A 22,713-nucleotide genomic window follows, 5' to 3' on the forward strand; every position below is an offset into this window, starting at 1 on the left:
CTACTAGTAGGAATGTAAATGCTTACAACATTTCAACAACATTTATCAAAGGCCTTTAAAATACATTCATAGCCCTTGATCCAGGAATTCTACCTCTAGGAGTTTATCCTGAGCTATAATTAACTAAGAATATGCATAAAGTTATGGGGTTTATTAGAGCATGGATGTATAATGTACAGATGAGAAAAATTGGAAGCAATCTAAATGTCCAACAATAGGGGATTGATTGACTTAATGGATAGTATGCATATTCAGTGGAATGATATGTAATCATTTTTAATGTTATAGAAGTGTATTTAATGATATGGGAAAATATTTACAATATGTTATTAAGTGGAAAAACCTAGTTACAAAACAATAATTAAAATATACCATTTTTATTAAAATTAAATAGAGAAGTCTGGATATATATATTTTTCATAAAATGAAATATGAAACTAGAAATAATGGTTATCTCCAATCTTCATTTTCTATTTTGTTTATCTGTATTTTCAAATTTTCTATAATTATTTGTATAATTTTTAATGTTATCTTAAAAGAAATCACAAAATAAACCATAAATCTCATTATAATCACTTCCCCATTTATAAGCCTTTGGTAGTCATTTGTTATACCTAAGGTAAATCCAAACTCCTTAGTATGACATCCAAAGCTCTTAACATCCCAGACTCTACCTTTCCAGGCTATCTCTAGCCACATAACCTAACTCTACACAGAACTATTTGCCATACTCTGAAGATGTTATCTAGAATACTTTTTATGCTTTTACTTATATGCCTCTGTTTATATGTTATATATAAAGGCAACCAGGAATGCCTTTCCCTGCTTGTCTACATATTTAAAATATTACTTGCCCTACAAAGGATATAGCTCAAATATTATTTTCTTTCTGTGTATATTTCTATCATGTCATTTCTTTTCAGCTGTTTTATAATGATCTGTTTATGTATCATTTGTGAGCACTTTGAGGAAAGTGACCATTTCTTATTCATCTTTGTAGTTGCTTTGCCCAGCATGCTACCTGGCATTTAATAGGTTCTCAGGAAGCATAGGATTAATAAACAAATGAGGCCTTTCCCTCTATAAAGGCAGTTTGTTGCGACATTGCATTCCTGTAGTACATGTTCACAAAGAGGTACAACATTTTATTATCCTAGTTCTTTGCCCCTTTCTACACCAAACCACTACACTGAGGCTGCAGGGTATCTCCTTGGAGGTAGTACGTGTGACTTATTCAACTTTCTATCCCTAAAAGATAAAATACAATTTCTGGTACACAGTAGATGTCAGGTTGAATTTGAGGAACTGAACTGAGTACAATCTCCCTTTGTCAAGCATGAATTTTCCTGATTTGAAAATTTAACTCAATCAAAATATTTTCTTCTCATCTGGTAGAGCATGTGCCTACAGCCTGTGCTCGGGTTGATGCCCTGCGTTCCCATGGTTACCCAAAAGAGGCCCTCAGACTCACAGTGGCCATTATCAATACTCTGAGGTTGCAGCAGCAACGGCAGCTGGAAATCTACAAGCATCAGAAGAAAGGTATAGTGATTAAGAGCCATCTTAACTCCTTAGGCTGAGGCTGATGAGGATCCTCAGGGGCTGCAAGGCCTAGTACTTAATTTTCATTAAGTTTCCTGGTGCTACAGGGGCTAGGGGATTCTAGGTCATTCTACTTGCTGTGTGGAGTGCCTCACTTTACCTCTGTGAATATCAGTTTTCTTATCTGTAAAATGGGAATAATAATGCTGGCCTGCCTCTCTCACAGGACAGTTGAATCCACTAAGATCTGGTATGAGAAGATCTGTAAAGCTGTATCTACATATGTGTGCTGTCAGCAGGCAGCCTAAATGCATACCACATGGCCTCAGAGCTGGCTGATGAGCTTGTGACCAGTCTCATCAACCCAAAGCAAGACAGTGAGGGAAGCTTTACTTTGAGTTTCAGGGCCAGTGTCTGAAAGAGACTGGTGAAGAGACTAATGGAGAGCAGGCAGGGACAGAGAGCAGTGTGTCTCTATCACTCTGTGAAACCCTGACCTGCTTGTTTCCAGAACTGTTGCAGAGAGGAACCACAACGATCACAAACCTAGAAGGCTGGGTGGGCCACCCCCTGGATCCCATTGGCTGCCTGTTTCTCACTTTGACTGAGGCCTGCCGCCTGAATGATGATGGCTATCTGGAAGTGTCAGGTACAGGGGTCAGCCCAAGGCAAGCCGAAACTGCCCTTGGGAGCTCTCTTCTCCTCCATGACAGAGGCTGTTTTACCCTCTTGCAGCCTTTTGGTCTCTTATCCAAACTGGACTTCCCCTGAGAGGTTTTCTTGGGATTGCTCTCTTTCCCACCTTCCTTTCCCACTCTGTGGACTGGCCCTGTCCTACTCACCCATTTTACTGTGCCAGCCTCAGTCTTCCTTTGCTCCTCTCACTTCCCTACCGTGTGAATGCCTAAAGAGTAATCCAAGGGGAATAAGAAGGGCTAGGGGGATTTGAGGAGTCAGAGGCCAAGTAGTCCTCAGAGTCTGGAAGGGGGAAAAAACTTCCATCAGCAGTGTGTGTATACCTTGTGTAATACTCTCATGTTCCCCTTGAACATTCTCCTTTATGGTGGTTTTGTACCAAATTTACAAAACAGAAATAAAAGGGAAGTAATTTAATAAAGTCTCAAAGTAGCAAGGACTTGAGACAGAACTGATTCTTCTTTCCTTTATGCTATCACTGTATTGTATACATTCATCTATTATGGTATTTAGCACACTGCATTACAATTTGTTTACAAGTAAGTATCTCTTACTAGACTGTCAGGTCCCTGAAAGCAGAAATTACGACTTATCATTGTGATCCTAGCACTTAGGGCAATAACTCCCATTTAATAGTCTTCCATAAATATTTACCAGATGGAGGAAGGGGAAAGGAAAGAAATTAAGACTCTGGCTTTTAAACCTGTGCTCTCCTCCTGAAACTTTGAACCCAAAGGTGGAACATATAAAGTAATAATAACATAAAAGTTGCAAATGTCACAAAAGTAATAGATTAACTGGATGGATTTGGATTTCTGTGGGTAGAGATACAAGGGGTGGCCCCAATGCAAGGTAGGGGCTACCCTATCTTCCCTCTGATCCCCTGAAAAAGGACTCATCATCTTTGGTCTGTTTCATCTGCAAAATGACACTTACATCTTGAAAACCTGAAGTTGTACTTGGGGTTTATTTACCATAGACATACACTTAGCTCCTTCCACATACCAGGCCCTGGAGATGCCTCAGGCAGTAAGATAAAGTCTCTTTCCTTTAAGGTTCTTACATTCTAGTGAAGAGACAGACACAAAAATAGATAATTATAGTATTACATAACATTCTAGCAAAAGATTAGTATGACTGTATTCTTCCCCAGCTGGCCTAACCAGATAATGCATTAGGAAGGAGTTAGGAATCTTTGTAACCCTGTATAACCTTTTTTCAGTATATTTGTCTTACTGTTCTGGTGTTTGACTCAGCTTCCCTGTGTTAGCTCTTGACCAAGCTGTATTCCAAAGTGTGGGGGGAAGAGAGGCAGAAAAATCCATGGGGCCTGACCTACCGAATCCGGTGCCCTGTCGTCCTCAGATATGAATGAAAGCAGAGCCCCTGTGTACCAGCATGTGCCTGTGGCCGCAGGCTGCCCAGACAGCAGTGAGTCCTACCTGTCATTGGCCATGGAAGTTGCTCTGATGGGGATGGGTCAACAGAGGGTGATGCCTGAAGGCCTCTACGCACAGGACAAGGTGTGCCGTAATGAGGAGCAGCTCCTTAGTCGACTCCAGGAGCTGCAGCTGGATGATGAGCTAGTGCAAACACTGCAGAAGCAGTGCATCTTACTCCTGGAAGGTAAGTAGAGAAGGGGCTATTGTCACCGAGTCTTAGGCCTGTGACTCTGGGTTCCCCCCTCTAACAGAGCACAGGTACAGCAACATTTTTGACGTTAAAGTGTAGTGAAGGTTCTTATGGCTAGCAAACACATGTGGGATCCTAAGGCTCAAGTCCAGGCAGACAAATAAAAGCATACAGATAAATAACTGGCTGGCTTATCTTCTTCCTGCAGGAGGCCCCTTCAGCGGTCTGGGAGAAGTCATCCACCGAGAGAGTGTTCCCATGCATACCTTTGCCAAGTATTTGTTCTCAGCTCTACTGCCTCATGATCCAGACCTGTCCTATAAATTAGCCTTACGTGCCATGAGGTGGGTAGCCCTTTCCTAGCCCAAATGCCTCCACTAAACCAGAAGTCTCAGATGTTCTTTTTCTTTGTTTGTCTCACTTTCTTCTCTTTCACTCTTTCTCTATTCTATTGGACCTGCCATCAGCCTGCCCTAAAATGGTTCAGATATTTTCATATGATCTACGATTCCTATCTGGGATGCCTTGCTGGTGACGCACTTGCTCCCTGGCTGCATTCTCAGTGAACTGTCTGAGGAAGTCTCTGAATTTTTAACAGATATGGAGCACCCAAGGCCTGAGTCTCTTTGTTCTGGGGCCAGTTTGGCAGCTTCACAAGGGGTTTGAGCCTTTCCATACCTAACTGAGAAATGGTTCCCAGGCTTAGGTCACCAGATACATCTGGGGAAGTAGAAGTAAGTCTTTCTATATCAAGACTTGAGAACAATGAGCTATGGGCATCCTGTTTCCAAACTAGAATAGGATCCTTGGTTCAGGCAGGTGGACCTCTAGGATGCAGCAGAACATACAGAAGAAGAATTTTAGTTAGGCTATAAGGCTGAGAAAGCTCCTCAGCTCGACCAAAAAGGACTGCTGAGGATTACTTGGCATATATTTCTTATGCTTTTAAAAATAATCTTATGGTTTTTGAACTGTCTTTCAAATCCATTTGCAGTAAGAACTATTCAGCTTGAGTTCTACAAGTGCCCAGGCACTCATCTCATATAGAGTACGGTACCATAGGTTTTAAAACCTTCAAAGTTCTTCATTAACCCTTTCCTGCCCAATTCCTCCCCAGCAAAGAACAAGCTGCTCTAAGGTGGCTCCAAATGGCAAGGGTCTGGGTGATAGCTTATGACTCTCCCTGGGTCTTCTAGGTTACCTGTTCTAGAAAACTCAACTTCTGCAGGCGACACTTCCCACCCTCACCATATGGTATCTGTGGTGCCCAGCCGTTACCCTCGCTGGTTCACGCTTGGACACTTGGAATCACAGCAGTGTGAACTGGCCTCCACCATGCTGACTGCTGCCAAAGGTGAGCATAGAAAGACCTAAGGCTCCAGCACCCCCAGTATGCCTGCCCAGTCATGGCCTATCAGAGACTTAGCCTGCTGTCTCCTGAAGAAGAGAAGCTATCTGTCCTCCCCTGAGCACTTATAGTGATAGGGATCCTCACTTTGATTACTGCTATTAGAATGAACACCTGAGTCCAAGCCAAAGTTTTGCTGTAGTTACTAATTGTAGGACTCTGAGTACAGAGAATGAGATCATCTTTAAGGTAACTTCTAAATCTAACCTTCCATATGATAAAGTCACTTTACCTTTCTAAGCCTCTGGTTTAAAAATCTATAAAATGGGGATCATTGTCAATGACCTGTCAGCTTCCCAGGGCCATTGGAAGATCTACTGAAGTGATGGAGCTCCAGATCTCTTTACAGATACGAGAGTTTATGATTTTTCTAGGGCCCCTGGTCAAAAGATAGGCAGTCCAGAGTGACTCAGGCTTTTAAGCTCACATACTCCATGTTCGTTATGTAGGTTTTATCACAAAGAGAAGTGAAAATAAGCCCCTGAGAAGTTATAATAAAATACTAGCTACCATGGACTATGAATATTTTTCCGATACCAGGAAACTACATGAATTTTTAAAAGCACTTTTTATTTAAAATTACTTTATGTTGTGTCTTCTTATTGCAAAAAAAAATGCATGCTCATTGTAGAAAAGATAAAAGATACAGATAAATCAATATAAAAATGATCAAAAAACCAATACAAAAATTGAACAAAATATGATCAGGCAGTTTACAGAAAAGAAGATACAGATGACTTTTAAACAATTAAAATGCCTGGCCTCACTTGAGAAATACAAATTAAAATTACCCTGAGATAACATTTTTCACAAATCTTATTGGCAAAAGTAATAAATTTGACAATAGTCATCCATGTCGGAAGTGGGGGTGGCAGTGGCCTGGCATGGAGTGTCAGATTCCAAGCAGGATAAGGATGACTGCAAATCCAGGATGCTCAATGACCTCAAGCACAAGAAATATGGAGAAAATTATACCAAGGCACATCATAATCAAATTGCTTAAAACCAGTGATAAAAGGGAAAATCTTACTTAAAAGCAACTAGAGGGAAAAAATACACATTACATAAAAAGGACAAAAGATAAGTATGAGAGCAGGTTTCTCATTAGAGGCAGTGTAAGCCAGAAGACAGTGGAGAAAAATCTTTAAAGTACTTTTTAAAAAAACTTTTGACCTAGAATTCTATACCAGTGAAAATATCTTTCAAAAACAAAGGTGAAATAAAAATCTTTTCCAGATAACCACTGTTGAATTAGAAATCAGTAATAAAAAGATATATGGAAAATCCACCGAAGTTTTGGAAATTAAACCACACACTTCCATATAACTCACTGGACAAAGGGAAAATAACACAAGAAAATTAGAAAATATTTTAAACTGAATGAAAAAGCACAACATATAAAAATTTGTGGATTGGATCTAAAGCTTTACTTAGCAGGAAATTTTTAGCACTTAATACCTATATTTGAAAAGAAGAAAGGTTTCAAATCAGTGATCTCAGATTCTGCCTTAAGAAGCCAGAAAAGGAAGAGCAAATGAAACCTAAAGTAAGCAAAAGAAAGGAAATAATAGAGATCAGAACAGAAATCAATGAAATAAACTATAGAAAAACAGACAAAATCAATGAAGACAAAAAGCTGTTTCTTTGAAAAGATAAATAAAATTGAAATCTTTGTCCAGACTGATCAAGAAAAAATGAGAAGACAAAAATTACCAATATCAAGAATGGGAAAAGTGACATCACAACAAATTCTAAAGGCATTAAAATGATAATAAGGGAATATTATGAATAACTTTATGCTAATAAATTAAACAACATAATGAAATAGACTAATTTCTTCATAGATGCAAACTACCAAAGTTCACTCAAAAATAAATAAGAACTAGCTAGGTATATACCCAAAAGAATTGAAAACATGGACTTAAAACAGATTATTTGTACACCAATATTAATAGCAGCACTATTCACAGTAGCCAAAAGTTGGAAATAACTCAAGTATCCATCAACAGGTGAATGGATAAACAAAATGGAGTATATGCACACAACGGAATATTATTTAGCCATAAAAAGGAATGAAATTCTGATATATGCTACAACATGGATGAGCCTTGAAAACATTATGCTAAGTGAAATAAACCGGACACAAAAAGACAAACATTGTATGAGTCCACTTATATGAGTTACCTAGAATAGCCACAGTGAAGAAATAGCAATAGATGCTAAGCTAGTGGTTGAACATTTGATGAGGAACAGGATATTTACATAGTTTCAAAGTATCTCTCTACAAATTTGGGATGATGAGAAAGTTCTGGAAATAGTGGTGATGGTTGCACAACAATGTGAATGTCTTTAATGTCACTGAATTGTACCCTTAAGTGGTTAAAATGGTAAATTTTATTATGCATATTTTACCACAGTAAAAAGAAAAGAGTAAATAGAAATGAATTTCAAAGAAATTGAATTGGTAGTTAAAAACCTTTGAAAGAAAAGAAAGAAAATCCAGGACTAAATGGTAAATTCTACCAAACATTTAAGGAAAACATAACAATTCTGTATAAACACTTGCAGAAAATTGAAGGAGAGGAAATATTTCCCAGCTCAGTCTATAAAATCAGTATTATCCTGACACCAAAATCAGACAAAAACTATTATAAAAAAGAAAACTCATAGAGTCTGTCATACAGAGTGAAGCAAGTCAGAAAGAGAAAAAGAAATACAGTATGCTAACACATATATATGGAATCTAAGGAAAAAAAAAAAAAAAAGGTCATGAAGAACCTAGTGGCAAGACGGGAATAAAGACACAGACCTACTAGAGAATGGACTTGAGGATATGGGGAGGGGGAGGGGTGAGATGTGACAGGGTGAGAGAGTGTCATGGACATATATACACTACCAAATGTAAAATAGATAGCTAGTGGGAAGCAGCCGCATAGCACAGGGAGATCAGCTCGGTGCTTTGTGACCACCTAGAGGGGTGGGATAGGGAGGGTGGGAGGGAGGGAGATGCAAGAGGGAAGAGATATGGGAACATATGTATATGTATAACTGATTCACTTTGTTATAAAGCAGAAAGTAACACACCATTGTAAAGCAATTATACTTCAATAAAGATGTTTAAAAAAAAAAGAAAACTCAGAATAATATCTCTCATGAGCATAGGTGCAAAAATTCTTAATAAAAATTTTAACAGATTGAATCCAATAATGTATAAAAAAGGATAATATATTGTAATAAATAGGGTTTACCCCCAAGAATGCAAGGCTGGTTTAACATTCAAAAATTAATCACTGTATTTCACCATACTAATAGAGTGAAAAAGAATACCCATATGATCATCTCAGTAATATGGAAAAAGAACCTGATAAAATCCAACATTTATTCCTAATAAAAACAGTTAAAACCCTCAACAAACTAGGAATAGAAGGGAACTTCTTCAACATGATAAAGGGCATCTATGATACAGCTACCCTTATACTTAATGGTAAAAGATTGAATGTTTTCTTCCTAACATCAAGAACAAGGCAAAGATGTTTACTTTCACCTCTTCTATTTCAATATCATACCGATGATTTTAGCCAGTACAATAAAACACTAAAAAGAAGTAAAAGATATCCAGATTAGAAAGGAAGAAGTAAAACTGTCTTTATTCTCTAATGACATTGATTGTCTATGTAGAAAATCCTATGGAGTCTACAAAAAGCTATTAGAACTAATAATAGATTTAGCAATGTTTCAGGGTACAAGATCAATATACAAAAATCAATGGTATTTCAATATACCAGCAACAAACAATCAGAAACTGAAATTTTTTAAATTATCACTATAACATCAAGAAAACATGAAATACTTGAGAATAAACCTAGCAAAATATGTACAAGAAAATCATATACAATGAAAATCATAAAACATTACTGAGAGAAATTGAAGAAGAGAAATTAAAGAAAACCTAAATAAATGGGACATACTGCACTCATGGATTGGAAGACAGTATTATTAAGATGTTGATTCTCTACAATTTGATATATAGATTCAGTGCTATCCAAATCAAAATCCTAACAGGCTTTTTTGAGTAGAAATCGATAATCTGATTCTGAAATTCGTATGGAAATTCAAAGGACCTAGAGTAGCCAGAAACAACTTTGTGAAAGAAAAATAAAGTGGGACGACTAACACCACCTGATTTCAAGACTTATTATAAAGCTGTAGTAATCAGCAAAGGGTGTAAAGATACACAAATAGATCAGTGAAAGAAAATAGAGTCCCAAAACAGATCCACATATATGTGGCCAATCTATTTCAATAAAGGGACAAAGCCAATTCAGTTGAAGAAAATGAAGGTCTTTCAACAAGTGGTAAAACATATACAAAAATTAGCTCATGATCGATCAAGGACCTAAATGTAAAAGCTAAAACTATAAAACTTTTAGAAGAAAACACATCAACAGGTGAATGGATAAAAACTGTGATATAACCATACAGTAGAATACTACTCAGTAATGAAAAGGAACGAACTAGTGATACATACTACAACATGGATGAATCTCAAAATAATTATGCTGAGTGAAAGAAGCCAGACCAAAGAAAAAACAGTGCCTATTGTATTATTCCATTTATGTAAAGGTCTAGAAATGCACACTATGGTGACAGAAAGATGATCAGCAGTTTCCTGAGAATGGGAGCTGGGGCAGGTTAGGATGGAAGGGAAGAAGGCATTACCAAGGGTCCCAAGGAAACTTTGGGGCAATGGATATGTCATCAGTAATGGGTCAAGTCACAATCATATATTACCTAACAGGAAGGAATAAGAATTCAGTATCACTTCTTTTATATTACACCAAAAATGCAAACCTCCATCTAATCATGAGGAAACATTAGGCATACCCATATTGAAGGACATTCTACAAAATAACCAGTCTAATCTGCAAAGGTGTCAAGGTTATGAATGTCAAGGGAAGACTCAGGAATTTTTCCAAATTGTCAAAGACTGAAGAGACATGACAAACTAAACGTAACACATGATCTTGTATAAAATCTTTATATGTGTTTATACAAGATCACGTGTTGCATTTAGTTTGTCATGTCTCCTTTGGTGGTAGTAATACATCAATATAAATTTCCTGATTTTGATAGTTATGTGGCAGGTATGTAGAAGAGTGTCCTTGTTTGCCAGAAATAGACTGCAGAGTTCAGGAGTGATTGTGTATCAAATTAGTTACTTACTTTCAAATGGTTCGGGGGGAAGAAAATTATGATGCTTGTAGTATTCTTGAAACTTCTCTTTGAGTTTGAAATTATTTCAAAATAAAAGAAAACATTTTGATAAAACATTGTGTTTGCAAAGGTGTAGAGTGGGAGTATAGATTGGTAATCCTTTGTGGAGGGCAATTTGGCATATCTATCAAAATTACAATGTACATGTCCTTTGACCCAGCAATTTCACTTCCAGGATTTTATCTTACAAATATATTTATACAAATGTGAAATGGTATTTGTACAAAGTTATTCACTCCAACCTTGTTTGCAACTGCAAAATACTTGAAACATTCTAAATAGCCATCAATAGGAGACTGGTTAAATATATTACTTTAGCTCCAAAATCTCTTAACATGGAATTCCCAAACCTGAAAAACTTTGAAAATCCAAACTTTTTTCTAAGTCGACAGCAAAACCTGGCCTCAGCTGTTATGAGGCATTGCTTCTCAACACTCTTACCAGTGACAGACATCTCTGCTGTTCACTAATATTGTTTGCCTTTTTCGTTTAGATGGTTGTTATTTTGTCAGTTTGAGTTTAATTGCCCTGTAAAAAATGCCCAGAAAATTGAAGATACTCCTGTGGGTAAGAATAAGAAGCAAAGGACGCATCTGTCATTAACAATAGCACAGAAAATAGAGTTAGTGCAAAGTTTGATCAGGTATGTCTATGAGACATCTTACTAAAGAATAAGGTATGGGAATTAACACCACATATGACTTGAAATAATAGAAGGACAAAGAGTTGAAGTTTTACAGGGACAACAATGACCAGAACTAATGAAGAATAGAAATTTTTCAGAGGGCAAAAAATGAAGATATTGACACGACCATGATTGAATGGATTCAACAATGAAGCAATGTGAATATGCCACTGACTGGTTTGTTGTTCATGAAACAAGCTAGATTATGCCATGGAAGACTGAACCTTTATGGTGAGTATAGAATATCAGAAGATTGGCTGCATGGGACTTCCCTGGCTGTCCAGTGGCTAAGACTCCGCATTCCCAAAGCAGGGGGGCCAGGTTCAATCCCTGGTCAGGGAACTAGATCCCACATGCAGCAGCTAAAGATCCCGCATGCCGCAACAAAGATCCCTCATGCCTCAACTAAGACCCAGTGCAGCCAAATAAATAAATTTTTTTTTTTTAAAAAAAAAAAGGAGATTGGCTGCAGAAATTTCAGAAGCATCACGGTATAAAATATCTGGACAACTATGATGAAATAGCTTCTTTTCGTGAAGAAGATGAAAATTATATTGACAGTTTGTTAAGGTAATTTTTAATGAAAACCTTAGTCTCAAACATGTATTATACGGTGGATGAAACAGCTTTGTTCTGTTTTCTTTAAAAAAAAAAAAAATTAACAATGATTGATGAGCAAACAAGAGGTTTTAAGGACTCTAAGCACAGGTTGAAAGTTCTGGGATGTGCCAATGCAGCAGACAGGTAAAGCTAGAAAAAGCCAACATCCACAATGGTTCAAAGTCGTTCAGGGAATTCCCTGGCAGTCCAGTGGTTAGGACTCCGTGCTTTGATTGCCATGGGCCCAGGTTCGATCCCTGGTCAGGGAACTAAGATCACACAAGCCGTGCGACACAGCCAAAAAAAAAAATTGTTCACGATTTATTTGTTAGTATGTAAACAAAAAAGCATGGGTAATCGAAGAGATAATTTCTGCCTGGCTTAATAATCTGTACCAATGGCATGAGCTTATTGCACACAAGCTGGAATGGAAGAAAACTATACTCATTCCTGGACCACTGTTCCACACACATGCCTCATGAACTTCTTGTGACCAAGAAATTTTACTCCCAGGGAAGAGCAAATATAAATATTTGTTTTCATACTAGATACTTGCAGCAGGTAACTCCCAAGTCTTTCTAAGAGAGTTATTGTAGAAGCTTGTTCAGGTATACCTTAATTATGCCATTTACACAGTTGCTGATACTTGATAAATATTTTGCAGAGACTTTGGCTTTTAAAGTGAAGTTGTATATGAAGATATTGAAGGGTTTTGTGTCACTAATGAGAAGATACATAGTGTCATTACTTAACACTAAAAGTTAATAGGCTAAAAGTCTAAAGTCACCAACCTTGCTACTCTAACTGTGGTCAGTGGACAAGCAGCATAAACATGACTTGGGGGACTTCCCTGGTGGCGCAGTGGTTAAGAATCCACCTGCCAATGCAGGGGACACGGGTTCAAGCCCTGGTCCGGGAAGATCCCACATGCCACGGAGCAATGAAGCCCGTGCACCACAAGTACTGAGCCTGCGCTCTAGAGCCCGCGAGCCACAACTACTGAGCCCATGTGCCACAGCTACTGAAGCTCGTGCACCTAGAGTCTGTGCTCTGCAACAAGAGAAGCCCCTACAATGAGAAGCCCATGCACTGCAATGAAGAGTAGCCCCCACTCGCCACAACTAGAGAAAGCCTGTGCACAGCAATGAAGACCCAACACAGCCTAAATAAATAAATAAATAAATAAAACATGACTTGGAGGGGCTTCCCTTGTGGCGCAATGGTTAGGAATCCACCTGCCAGTGCAGGGGACACGGGTTCAATCCCTGGTCCGGGAAGATAACCACATGCTGCAGAGCAACTAAGCCCACGCACTGCAACTACTGAAGCCCGTGCGTTCTAGGGCCCACATGCTACAACTACTGAGCCCGCGTGCTGCAACTACTGAAACCCATGCACCTAGAACCCGCACTCCGCAACAAGAGAAGCCACTGCAATGAGAAGCCTGCACACAGCAACAAAGAGTAGCCCCCGCTCGCTGCAACTAGAGAAAGCCCGTGTGCAGCAACAAAGACCCAATGCAGCCAAAAACAAAAACAAAAAAACAAGCATGACTTGGAAGCTTGTTAGAAATGCAAATTCCCAGACCCAACTAACTCTAGACCTACTGAATCTCTGTGGGTATAGCCCAAGAATCTTATGCTTTAAACAATTCTTCAGATGACATTTATGCCAACTAAGGTTGTAGAAGCACTGAGTTAGAACAAGCTGACATCAAAAAAATACTGAATATTATAAGTTATATACCTGTTGTTCATTCCTTGCAAGATAGAAAAATTGCTAAAATAGTGTTAACCCAAATAAGCATGAGGCTAGTAATGATGACAATGATGAGATGTAACACAGCTGAAAAATAATCTCCATAGACAGTATGGGGGAAATGTATGAGCAGTTAATTGGCCTTGAATAACATGCATTTATCAGTGAAAAAGGGATTATTGCTGCTTACTTAATTGGAAGAGACTGCTTATATAGAAATCTATGTTAATGAGACACATTATCCTAGAAGTACACCTTTTTTAAGGCCATCTATTGTAGTTGCTTCCTCATTAAAGAATCTCTATCCTGGCCCATCATTAAATATCCAACTCTAATCTTTGGTGACAATAATAGCAGTGCAGATGAAGCCTTTTGTCCAAGATCCTCAAGAAACCAAATGGAAGAAGTATTTACTGTATGCATATGTACAGATACTTAGCTTGGTTTGAGGTTTTATTGAATGTTTTCCATAGAAATAAAAGAGTACCAAGTATTCATGGTCTGTATCACACTATTTCACTCATCAGTTTGTTACTGTATCAAAAAACTACAATACTAATTTTGCTATTTATCCTACCTAGTGTGAATAGTCATACTTTCACTGTGCAAATAGTAATGTGTTTAATTATGGGATGCTGCCTCAGACCTCCTGTATTATATATAATATATGCACAAATTATCTGTATATAACTTTAAAAATAATGAATTCCAAATGCATTCCAAACCCAGGGGTTTTGAATAAGCAGTTGTGGACCTATACGTACATAAATGGGATACTATGCAGCCATTTAAAAGAACAAGAATCTCTTTATGTACTGATGTGGAATAATCTCCAAGATATACTGATATGTAGGGAAAAAATGACATGTAAATCTGTATATACTATGCTACCATTTGTGGATTTTTTTTAAAGGAGAGGAAATAAAGTATTTCCTTGTTATGCATAGAATATCCTGGAAGGTAAAACAAAAACTATTGGTTGTGTACCGGGTTAGAATTGGATGAATGTGGGTCAGAGGTAAGGGGAAGAAAGAATTTTTCATTATTTACCTTTTGTATCTTTTCAACATTGAACCATGTGAATATTTCCAAAATTTTAAATTATAAATGTAAAAAGAAACATCTCAAATTGAAATGCAAAAATTAAAAAAGAATGGGGGTGGGGGAACCCAGAACAGAATATCTGAGAACTGTAAGACAATTACAAAAGATATATTTTGGGTTGGCCAAATAAGATGTTATGGAAAAACCTGAATGAACTTTTTGACCAACCCAATAACATATGCAGTATATTCTGCAATACCCGAAGGAGAAGAAAGAAAAGAGCAGAGGAAATATTTGAAGTAATAATGGCTGAGAATTTTCCAAAATTAGTGACAGAAACCAGAACACAGATCCAGGAAGCTCGGAGAACACCAAGTAGGATGAATACCAAAAAATTTTCTCCTAGCCATGTCCTATTCAAACTGCAGAAAATCAAAAACCAGGAGAAAATCTTGAAAGAAGACAGAGAACAAGACAACCTTACCTATAGAGAAACAAGGATAAGAATTACATCAACTTGGTCTTCCCTGGTGGCGCAGTGGTTGAGAATCTGCCTGCCAATGCAGGGGACATGGGTTCGAGCCCTGGTCTGGGAAGATCCCGCATGCCACGGAGCAACTGGGCCCGTGAGCCACAACTACTCAGCCTGCGTGTCTGGAGCCTGTGCTCCGCAACAAGAGAGGCTGCGACAGTGAGAGGCCCGCGCACTACGATGAAGTGTGGCCCCCGCTCGCCGCAACTAGAGAAAGCCCTCGCACAGAAACGAAGACCCAACACAGCCAAAAATAAATTAATTAATTAATTTTAAAAAAAGAATTACATCAACTTCACTTTATAAACCATGCAAGCAAGAGGGAGTGAAGTGAAATATTTAAAATGTTGCAAGAAAAAACCACCAACCTAGAATTCAGTATCCAAATAAATTAGCCTTCAAAAGTAAAGGAGAAATAAAGACGGTCTCAGACAAAGGCTGTAGACAGTAAATTGCAAGAAATCCTTCACAGGGAAGAAAAATGATATAGAGCTCAAACTCAAATCTTTGTGAAGAAAGGAAGAGTGTTAGAGAAGGAATAAATAAAGGTAAAATAAATCCTTTGGGTTTTTAAAAAAATTCTTAATTGAACTAATAGATAACTGCTTGTTCAAAATAATAATAGCAATGTATTGGGTTACTATAGCTTAAAGATAAATGAAAGCAATGATGTTATAGACAGAGGGAAGAATTGGGAATACTATTATAAGGTACCTTATGAAGTGGTGTAGTTATTTGAAAATGGACTTAGATTAGTTGTAAATGTATACTGCCACTCTAGGGCAAACACTAAAGTAATTTTTTGAAGAAATAGAATCGTGAGAAGAGAAAATTGAATTATGTAAAATGCTCAGTTTAAAACAGAGAAGGCAGAAAAGAGGAAAGTTTGTTTTTTTTTTAAAAGAAAGAAACAAGTGCAGTGAATAAAAAACAGTTACAAATATGGTAGATATTAATCCAAATATATCAATAATCATTTTAAATGTCTTTTAAATGTCTTTTAAATGGTCTAAATACACCAATTAAAAGACAGACTGGAGAACTTACATAGTAAAAATTATTTCTATTTTCTTGATTTATTGTAAGTTTCTTTGTGGTAATAATCCCTCTCAGCATATTTTAATGACATATACCTAGTGACTAATCAACAAACACTAGTCTATAATAGAAACGATGGTTGACCTACTGCATTTACATGGCTATCTGTAGGGATACTTATGAAGTATTTATCACCAATGCCACTTGCTAGCAATTACTCAATTTTCCATGTCAGCATAATTTTAATAAATTTTGTATCCCAAAAGAGAATGATTGCTTCCTCCCCCAAGAATTTACAGTAGAATTTTTTGCCTTCTTGTTTATGTGAAAAAAAATAAAAGGAAATTTTGAGATTAAAAAAAAAAAAAGACAGACTGGAAAAGAAAAAGTTAATTCTCTGGTGGTCCGGTGGTTAGGACTCCATGCTTCCACTGCAGGGGGCCCAGGTTTGATCCCTGGTTGGGGAACTAAGATCCTGCAAGCCACATGGCTCGGCCGGGCGGGAAAAAAAAACCAGACAGACTGACAGTGGATTTAAAAAAAAAAAAGACCCAACTATATGTTGTCTACAAGAAACCCAGTTTAAATATAAAGACACAGATAGAGTGAAAGTAAAGGGAAGGGATCGATGACCTAAATACAAGAGCTAAAGCCATAAATTTCATAAGAGAAAACATAGGAGTAAATCTTCATGACCTTGGATATGGCAATAGAGTCTTAGATTATGATACCAAAAGCATGAGCAGCAAAAGAAAAGAATAAATTGGACCTCATCAAAATTAAAAACTTTTGTTCATCAAAGGACATTATCAAGAAAGTGAAAAGACAACTTAAATGATGGGAGAAAATATTTATAAATTGTATATCTATTTGGAAATAGATGGTGCTGGTATTTACACAATGAATGGTATTTCACAATGGTGAATATGATTAACACCACTCAATTGTACACTTTAAAATAGTTAAAATAGCAAGTTTTATTATATATATATATTTTTTTTTTTTTACCACAATTAATAGATAGGCAGTGTTAAAACAAGCAAATACACCCTAAGTACAAACACTGAACAGCACTGGGCTTCATTTATATCCTGTACCTTTAGGCAGATATTTAACTCTTCTGTGACTGAGTTTGTATGCTTTACCTTTCCATATATTTTGAACTAAAAACAGAGGCCAGGGCTTAAATAAATAAACCACACATATGAGGTGTTGTCAGCACTCTGGCCCCCACTTTCCATACCTTGGAGACTCACTATCAAACCAGCTGCACTGAAAGCAGGAAGAGTCTGGAAAAGATATTCTCTCAGGAAAGCATGCATACTAGTTGAGCCAGTTTGTTATTTTCATCTTAAAAACTGTTTCTTAACCACAGTCAGATTCCTTCAACAACAACTAAGTAAAGTATGGAGAAAGGTATACCATGTTAACACAAATCAAGAGAAAGCTGGAATGCCTATGTTAATCAAACAAAGCAGACTTCAGTACATGGGAAATTATTAGGGATAAAGAGGGGCATTACAGGGCTTCCCTGGTGGCGCAGTGGTTAAGGATCCACCTGCCAATGCAGGGGACATGGGTTCGAGCCCTGGTCTGGGAAGATCCCACATGCCGCGGAGCAGCTAAGCCTGCGCGCCACAACTACTGAGCCTGAACTCTAGAGCCCGGAAGCCACAACTACTGAAGCCCGTGTGCCTAGAACCCATGCTCCACAACAAGAGAAGCCACCGCAATGAGAAGCCCGCACACCGCAATGAAGAGTAGCCCCCACTCGCCGCAACTAGAGAAAGCCCATGCACAGCAACGAAGACCCAACGCAGCCAAAAATTAATTGATTAATTAATTAATTAATTATTTAAAAGAGGGGCATTACATAGTGATAAAGGGGTCAGTTCTCCAAGAAATCATAATAATCCTTAATGTATATGCATCTAACAACAAAGCATCAAAATATGTGAGGCAAAAACCTGATAGAACTGCAAGGAAAAATGGAAAAATCCACTGAGAATTCACAATACCTCTATCAGTAATTGATAGATCAGGCAGGCAGAAAATCAGTAAGGTATACTTGAACTGAACAGCACCATCAATTAACTGGATCTAATTAATATTGGTAAAATAGTTCCTCAAACAACAATAGAATACACATTCTTTTCAAGCTCACATGGAACATTCACCAAGATAGACCACATTCTGGACCATAAAATACACCTCAGTAAATTTAGAAGAATAGAAATCATACAAAGTATACTCTCAGGTCACAGTGGAATTAAACTAGAAATTAAGAACAGAAGGATAACTGAAAAAAATCCCCCAAAATATGGAGTTTAAACAACACACTCCTAAGTAACACATGGATCAAAGATGACGTCTTGAGAAATTTTTAAATATTTTGAACTAAATGAAAGTTAAAATACAACTAATCAGAAATGTAGGATGCAGTGAAAGCAGTGCTTGGAGGGGAATTTTATAGCGTTAAATGCAAATGTTAGAAAAGGAATATTTGCAACCAATAATCTATTACCTCATACCTGTTAGAATGGCTATTATCAAAAAGATAAGAGATGTGGAGTGCACTGTTGGTGGGAATGTAAATTGGTATAGCCACTCTGGAAAACAGTATAGAGGTTTCTCAAAAAATTAAAAAATAGAAATACCATGTATGGTCCAGCAATCCCACATCTGGGCATATATCCAAAGGAAATGAAATCACTATCTCAAAGAGATATCTGCACTCCCATGTTAATTGCATTACAGCATTATTCACAATAGCCAAGATTTGGAAACAACGAGTCTGTTGACAGATGAATGGATAAAGAAAAAGTATATATACAGACATGTACATACACACATACACACACAATGGAATATTATTCAAACATAAAAAGGAAATCCAGTCATTTGCAACTTTGAGGGCATTATGCTAAGTGAAATAAGTCAGAGAAAGACAAATGTATGATCTCACATATGTGAGAATCTAAAAAAAGCTGAACTATAGAAACAGTAGATTGGTGGTTGACAGGGAGTAGGGGGTGGGAGAAATGGGGTGATGTTGGTCAAAGGATACAGACATCCAGTTATATGAATAAGTTCCTGGGATCTAATATGGTGACTATAGTTAACTGTATTGTATACTTGAAATTTGCTAAAAGAGTAGATCTTAAATGTTCTTGCCTCAATGAAAAAAAAGAAAAAGGTAACTGTGAGGTGATGAATATGTTAACTAACCTTATCGTGGTAATCATTTGCAATAAATATATCAAGTCACATTATACACCTTAAACTAACACAATATTATATGTCAATTATGTCTCAATAAAGGTGAGGGGGAATAAAATAAAATAAGCTTCCACCTTAGAAAACTAGAGAAAGAAGAGCAAAGCTGGCAGAAAAAAAAAAAAAAAGATAATAACAATTAGAGCAGAAATCAATGAAACTGAAAATAGGAAAACATGAGAAAATCAAAGAAAGCAAAAGCTGGTTCTTTCTAAAGATCAGTAAAACTGATAAACCTCTAGCCAGGCTAGCCAAAAAACAAAAACAAACAAATAAAAAAAGATGACATAAATTACTAATATCTTAAATGAAAAGAGGGGCCATCATTATTGATCCATGGATGTTAAAAGGATAATGAAGGAATATTATGAAAAACCGTATTCTCTAAAATTTGATATCTTAGATGATAAAACAGACCAATTCCTTGAAAAACACAATCTACCAAAACTCACACATGGAGAAATAAATAATAAATAAACAAATCTAGGCCTATATCTGTTAAAGAAATTGAATCAGTAATCTTCCAAACAGAAAGCACTTGGCCCAGATGATTTCACTGGTGAGTTCTATCAAATACTTGAAAAAAATGATACCAACTCTCTGCAGTCTCTTCCAGAAAATAGAAGCAGAGAGAACACTTCCTAACTCATCCTACGAGGCCAGCATTACCTAATACCAAAACCAGATAAAGACAGTACAAAAAAGGAGAACTACAGACTAATATCACTCATGGACATAAATGCAAAAAATCCTCAACAAAATATTAGCAAACTGAATCCAACAAAGTGTGAAAAGAATTATACACCATGACCAAGTGGGATTTATTCCAGGAATGCAAGGCTGATTCAGCACTTGAAAATCAATTAATGTAATCCATCATATCCACAGGCTAAAGAAGAAAGATAATATGATTATACTAATAGACACAGGAAAAAAACATTAACAAAGGCCAACACCTATTCATGATTTAAAAAAAAACAAAACCTCTCAGCAAATTAGGAATAGAGGAGAACTGATTCAACTTTATAAAGAACATCTAAAAAGAACCTCCAGCTACCATCATATTTAATGGAGAGAACACAGATGCTTTCCCCTGAAGATCGGAAATAGGACAAGAATGTCACCTCTCACCACTCCCATTCAACATTATACGGGAAGTCCTAGCTAATGCAATAAGACAAGAAAGGAAAGAAAAGGTATATAGGTTGGAAAGGAAGAAATAAAACTGTCTTTGTTTGCAGATGACTTGATTGTCTATGTTAAATCCCAAAGAATCAGTAACAAACTGGAACTAATGACTGATTATGATAAGGTCGCAGGATACAAGGGTAATACACAAAAGCCAATTGTTTTCCTATATACCAGCAATGAACAGTTGGAATTTTAAGTTAAAAACCACAATACCATTTACATTAGGACCCCTCAAAAAAGTACTAAGAAAAATCTAACAGAATATATACAAGATCTATATGAGGAAAATGATAAAACTTTGAGGAAAGAAATCAAAGAAGATCTAAATGAATAGATATTCCATGTCCATAAATAGGAAGACTCAATACTGTTATTATGGCAGTGCTTCCTAACTTGATCTATAAATTCAGTAGTACAGTCTCAACCAAAATCCTAGCATTTTATTTTGTGGATATCGACAAACTCTCTTTATATGGGAAAGCAAAAACCTAGAATAGCCAATACAATATTGAAGAACAAAGTTGGAGAACTAACACCATCTGATTTCAAGACAATATAAAGCTACAGTAATCAAATAGTGTGGTATTGGCAAAAGAATAGACAAATAGTTCAATGGAACAGAATATAGAGCTCAGAAATAGACCCACACAAATATAGTCAACTGATCTTTGACAGAGGAGAAAAGGACAGTCTTTTCAACAAATGGTACTGGAAGAACTGTACATCCACATTTTAAAAAATGAATATAGACACTGACCTTACACCTTTCACAAAAATTAATTCAAAATGTATCAGACATAAAGGTAAAACACAAAATTATAAAACTTCTAGAAGATAACACAGGAGAAAATCTAGGTGACCTTGGGTTTGGCAATAACTTTTTTTTTTGGCCACGCCGTGCAGCTTGTGGGATCTTAGTTCCAGGACCAGGGATCGAACCTGGGCCCCCTGCAGTGGAAGCATGGAGTCCTAACCACTGGACCACCAGGGAATTCCCAGCAATAACTTTTTAGATACAACACCAAAATTACAATCCATGAAAGAAAACATTGATAAGTAGGACGTCATTAAAGTTTAAAACTTATGTGAAAAACACTGAAAAGACAAGCCACAGACTGGGAGAAAATATTTGCAAAGCAATATCTGATAAAGGACTTGTATCCCAAATATACAAATAACTCTTAAAACTCAACAATAAGGAAAACAAACAACTGAATTTTAAAATGCACTAAAGACCTGAACTGATGCCTTACCAAACAAGATATATAGATGGCAAACAAGCATATAAAAAGATATTCAGCATGATATGTCATTTGGGGAATGCAAATTAAAACAAAAGCTAGATACCACTACATACCTATTAGAATGGCTAAAATCCAAAACACTGACAACACCAAACACTAGTGGGGATGTGGAGCAGCAGGGACTCATTCATTCCTGGTGGGAATGCAAAAGGTCCAGCCACTTTGGAAGACAGTTTGGCAGTATTTTTACAAAGCTGCACATAGTTTAACCATACGATCCAGCAGTCATGTTCCTAAGTATTTACCCAAATGATTTGGAAACTTATGTCCACACAAAAACCAGCACACAAATGTTTATAGCAGCTTTATTTGTAATTGCCAAAAACTGGAAGCAACCAAGATGCCCTGCAGTAGTTGAATGGATAAACAAACTGAGGTAGATCCATACAATGGGATATTATTTACCAATAAAAAGAAATGAGCTACCCTTCAATAAATGGTGCTGGGAAAACTGGAGAGCCACATGTAAAAGAATGAAATTAGAACATTCTCTAACCCTATATACAAAAATAAACTCAAAATGAATCAAAGACCTAAATGTAAGGCCAGAAACCATAAAACTCCTTGAAGAAAACACTCTGACATAAGTCGTAGCAATGTTTTTTTGGATCTGTATCCTAAAGGAAAGGAAATAAAAGCAAAAATAAACAAATGGGACCTAATAAAACTTAACACTTTTTGCACAGCAAAAGAAACCATCAACAAAATGAAAAGACAACCTACTGAATGGGAG

At 36.9% G+C, this 22,713-nt stretch overlaps 1 protein-coding gene across 1 annotated transcript in view; it reads left to right on the plus strand.

Annotated features, from left to right (window-relative positions):
* The window catches only part of ZSWIM5 (zinc finger SWIM-type containing 5), a 255,323-nt gene that overhangs the window by 227,909 nt on the left and 4,701 nt on the right, over nucleotides 1-22,713 (plus strand). The window contains exons 7-11 of the mRNA XM_061186643.1: nucleotides 1,396-1,542; nucleotides 2,054-2,191; nucleotides 3,604-3,864; nucleotides 4,079-4,214; nucleotides 5,067-5,224. Of these exons, the coding sequence (XP_061042626.1) occupies nucleotides 1,396-1,542; nucleotides 2,054-2,191; nucleotides 3,604-3,864; nucleotides 4,079-4,214; nucleotides 5,067-5,224 (840 nt within the window). The remainder of the gene's footprint in view (nucleotides 1-1,395; nucleotides 1,543-2,053; nucleotides 2,192-3,603; nucleotides 3,865-4,078; nucleotides 4,215-5,066; nucleotides 5,225-22,713) is intronic.

Source organism: Eubalaena glacialis, chromosome 3 (assembly GCF_028564815.1).
Source record: "Eubalaena glacialis isolate mEubGla1 chromosome 3, mEubGla1.1.hap2.+ XY, whole genome shotgun sequence".
NCBI classification, from domain to species: domain Eukaryota; kingdom Metazoa; phylum Chordata; class Mammalia; order Artiodactyla; family Balaenidae; genus Eubalaena; species Eubalaena glacialis.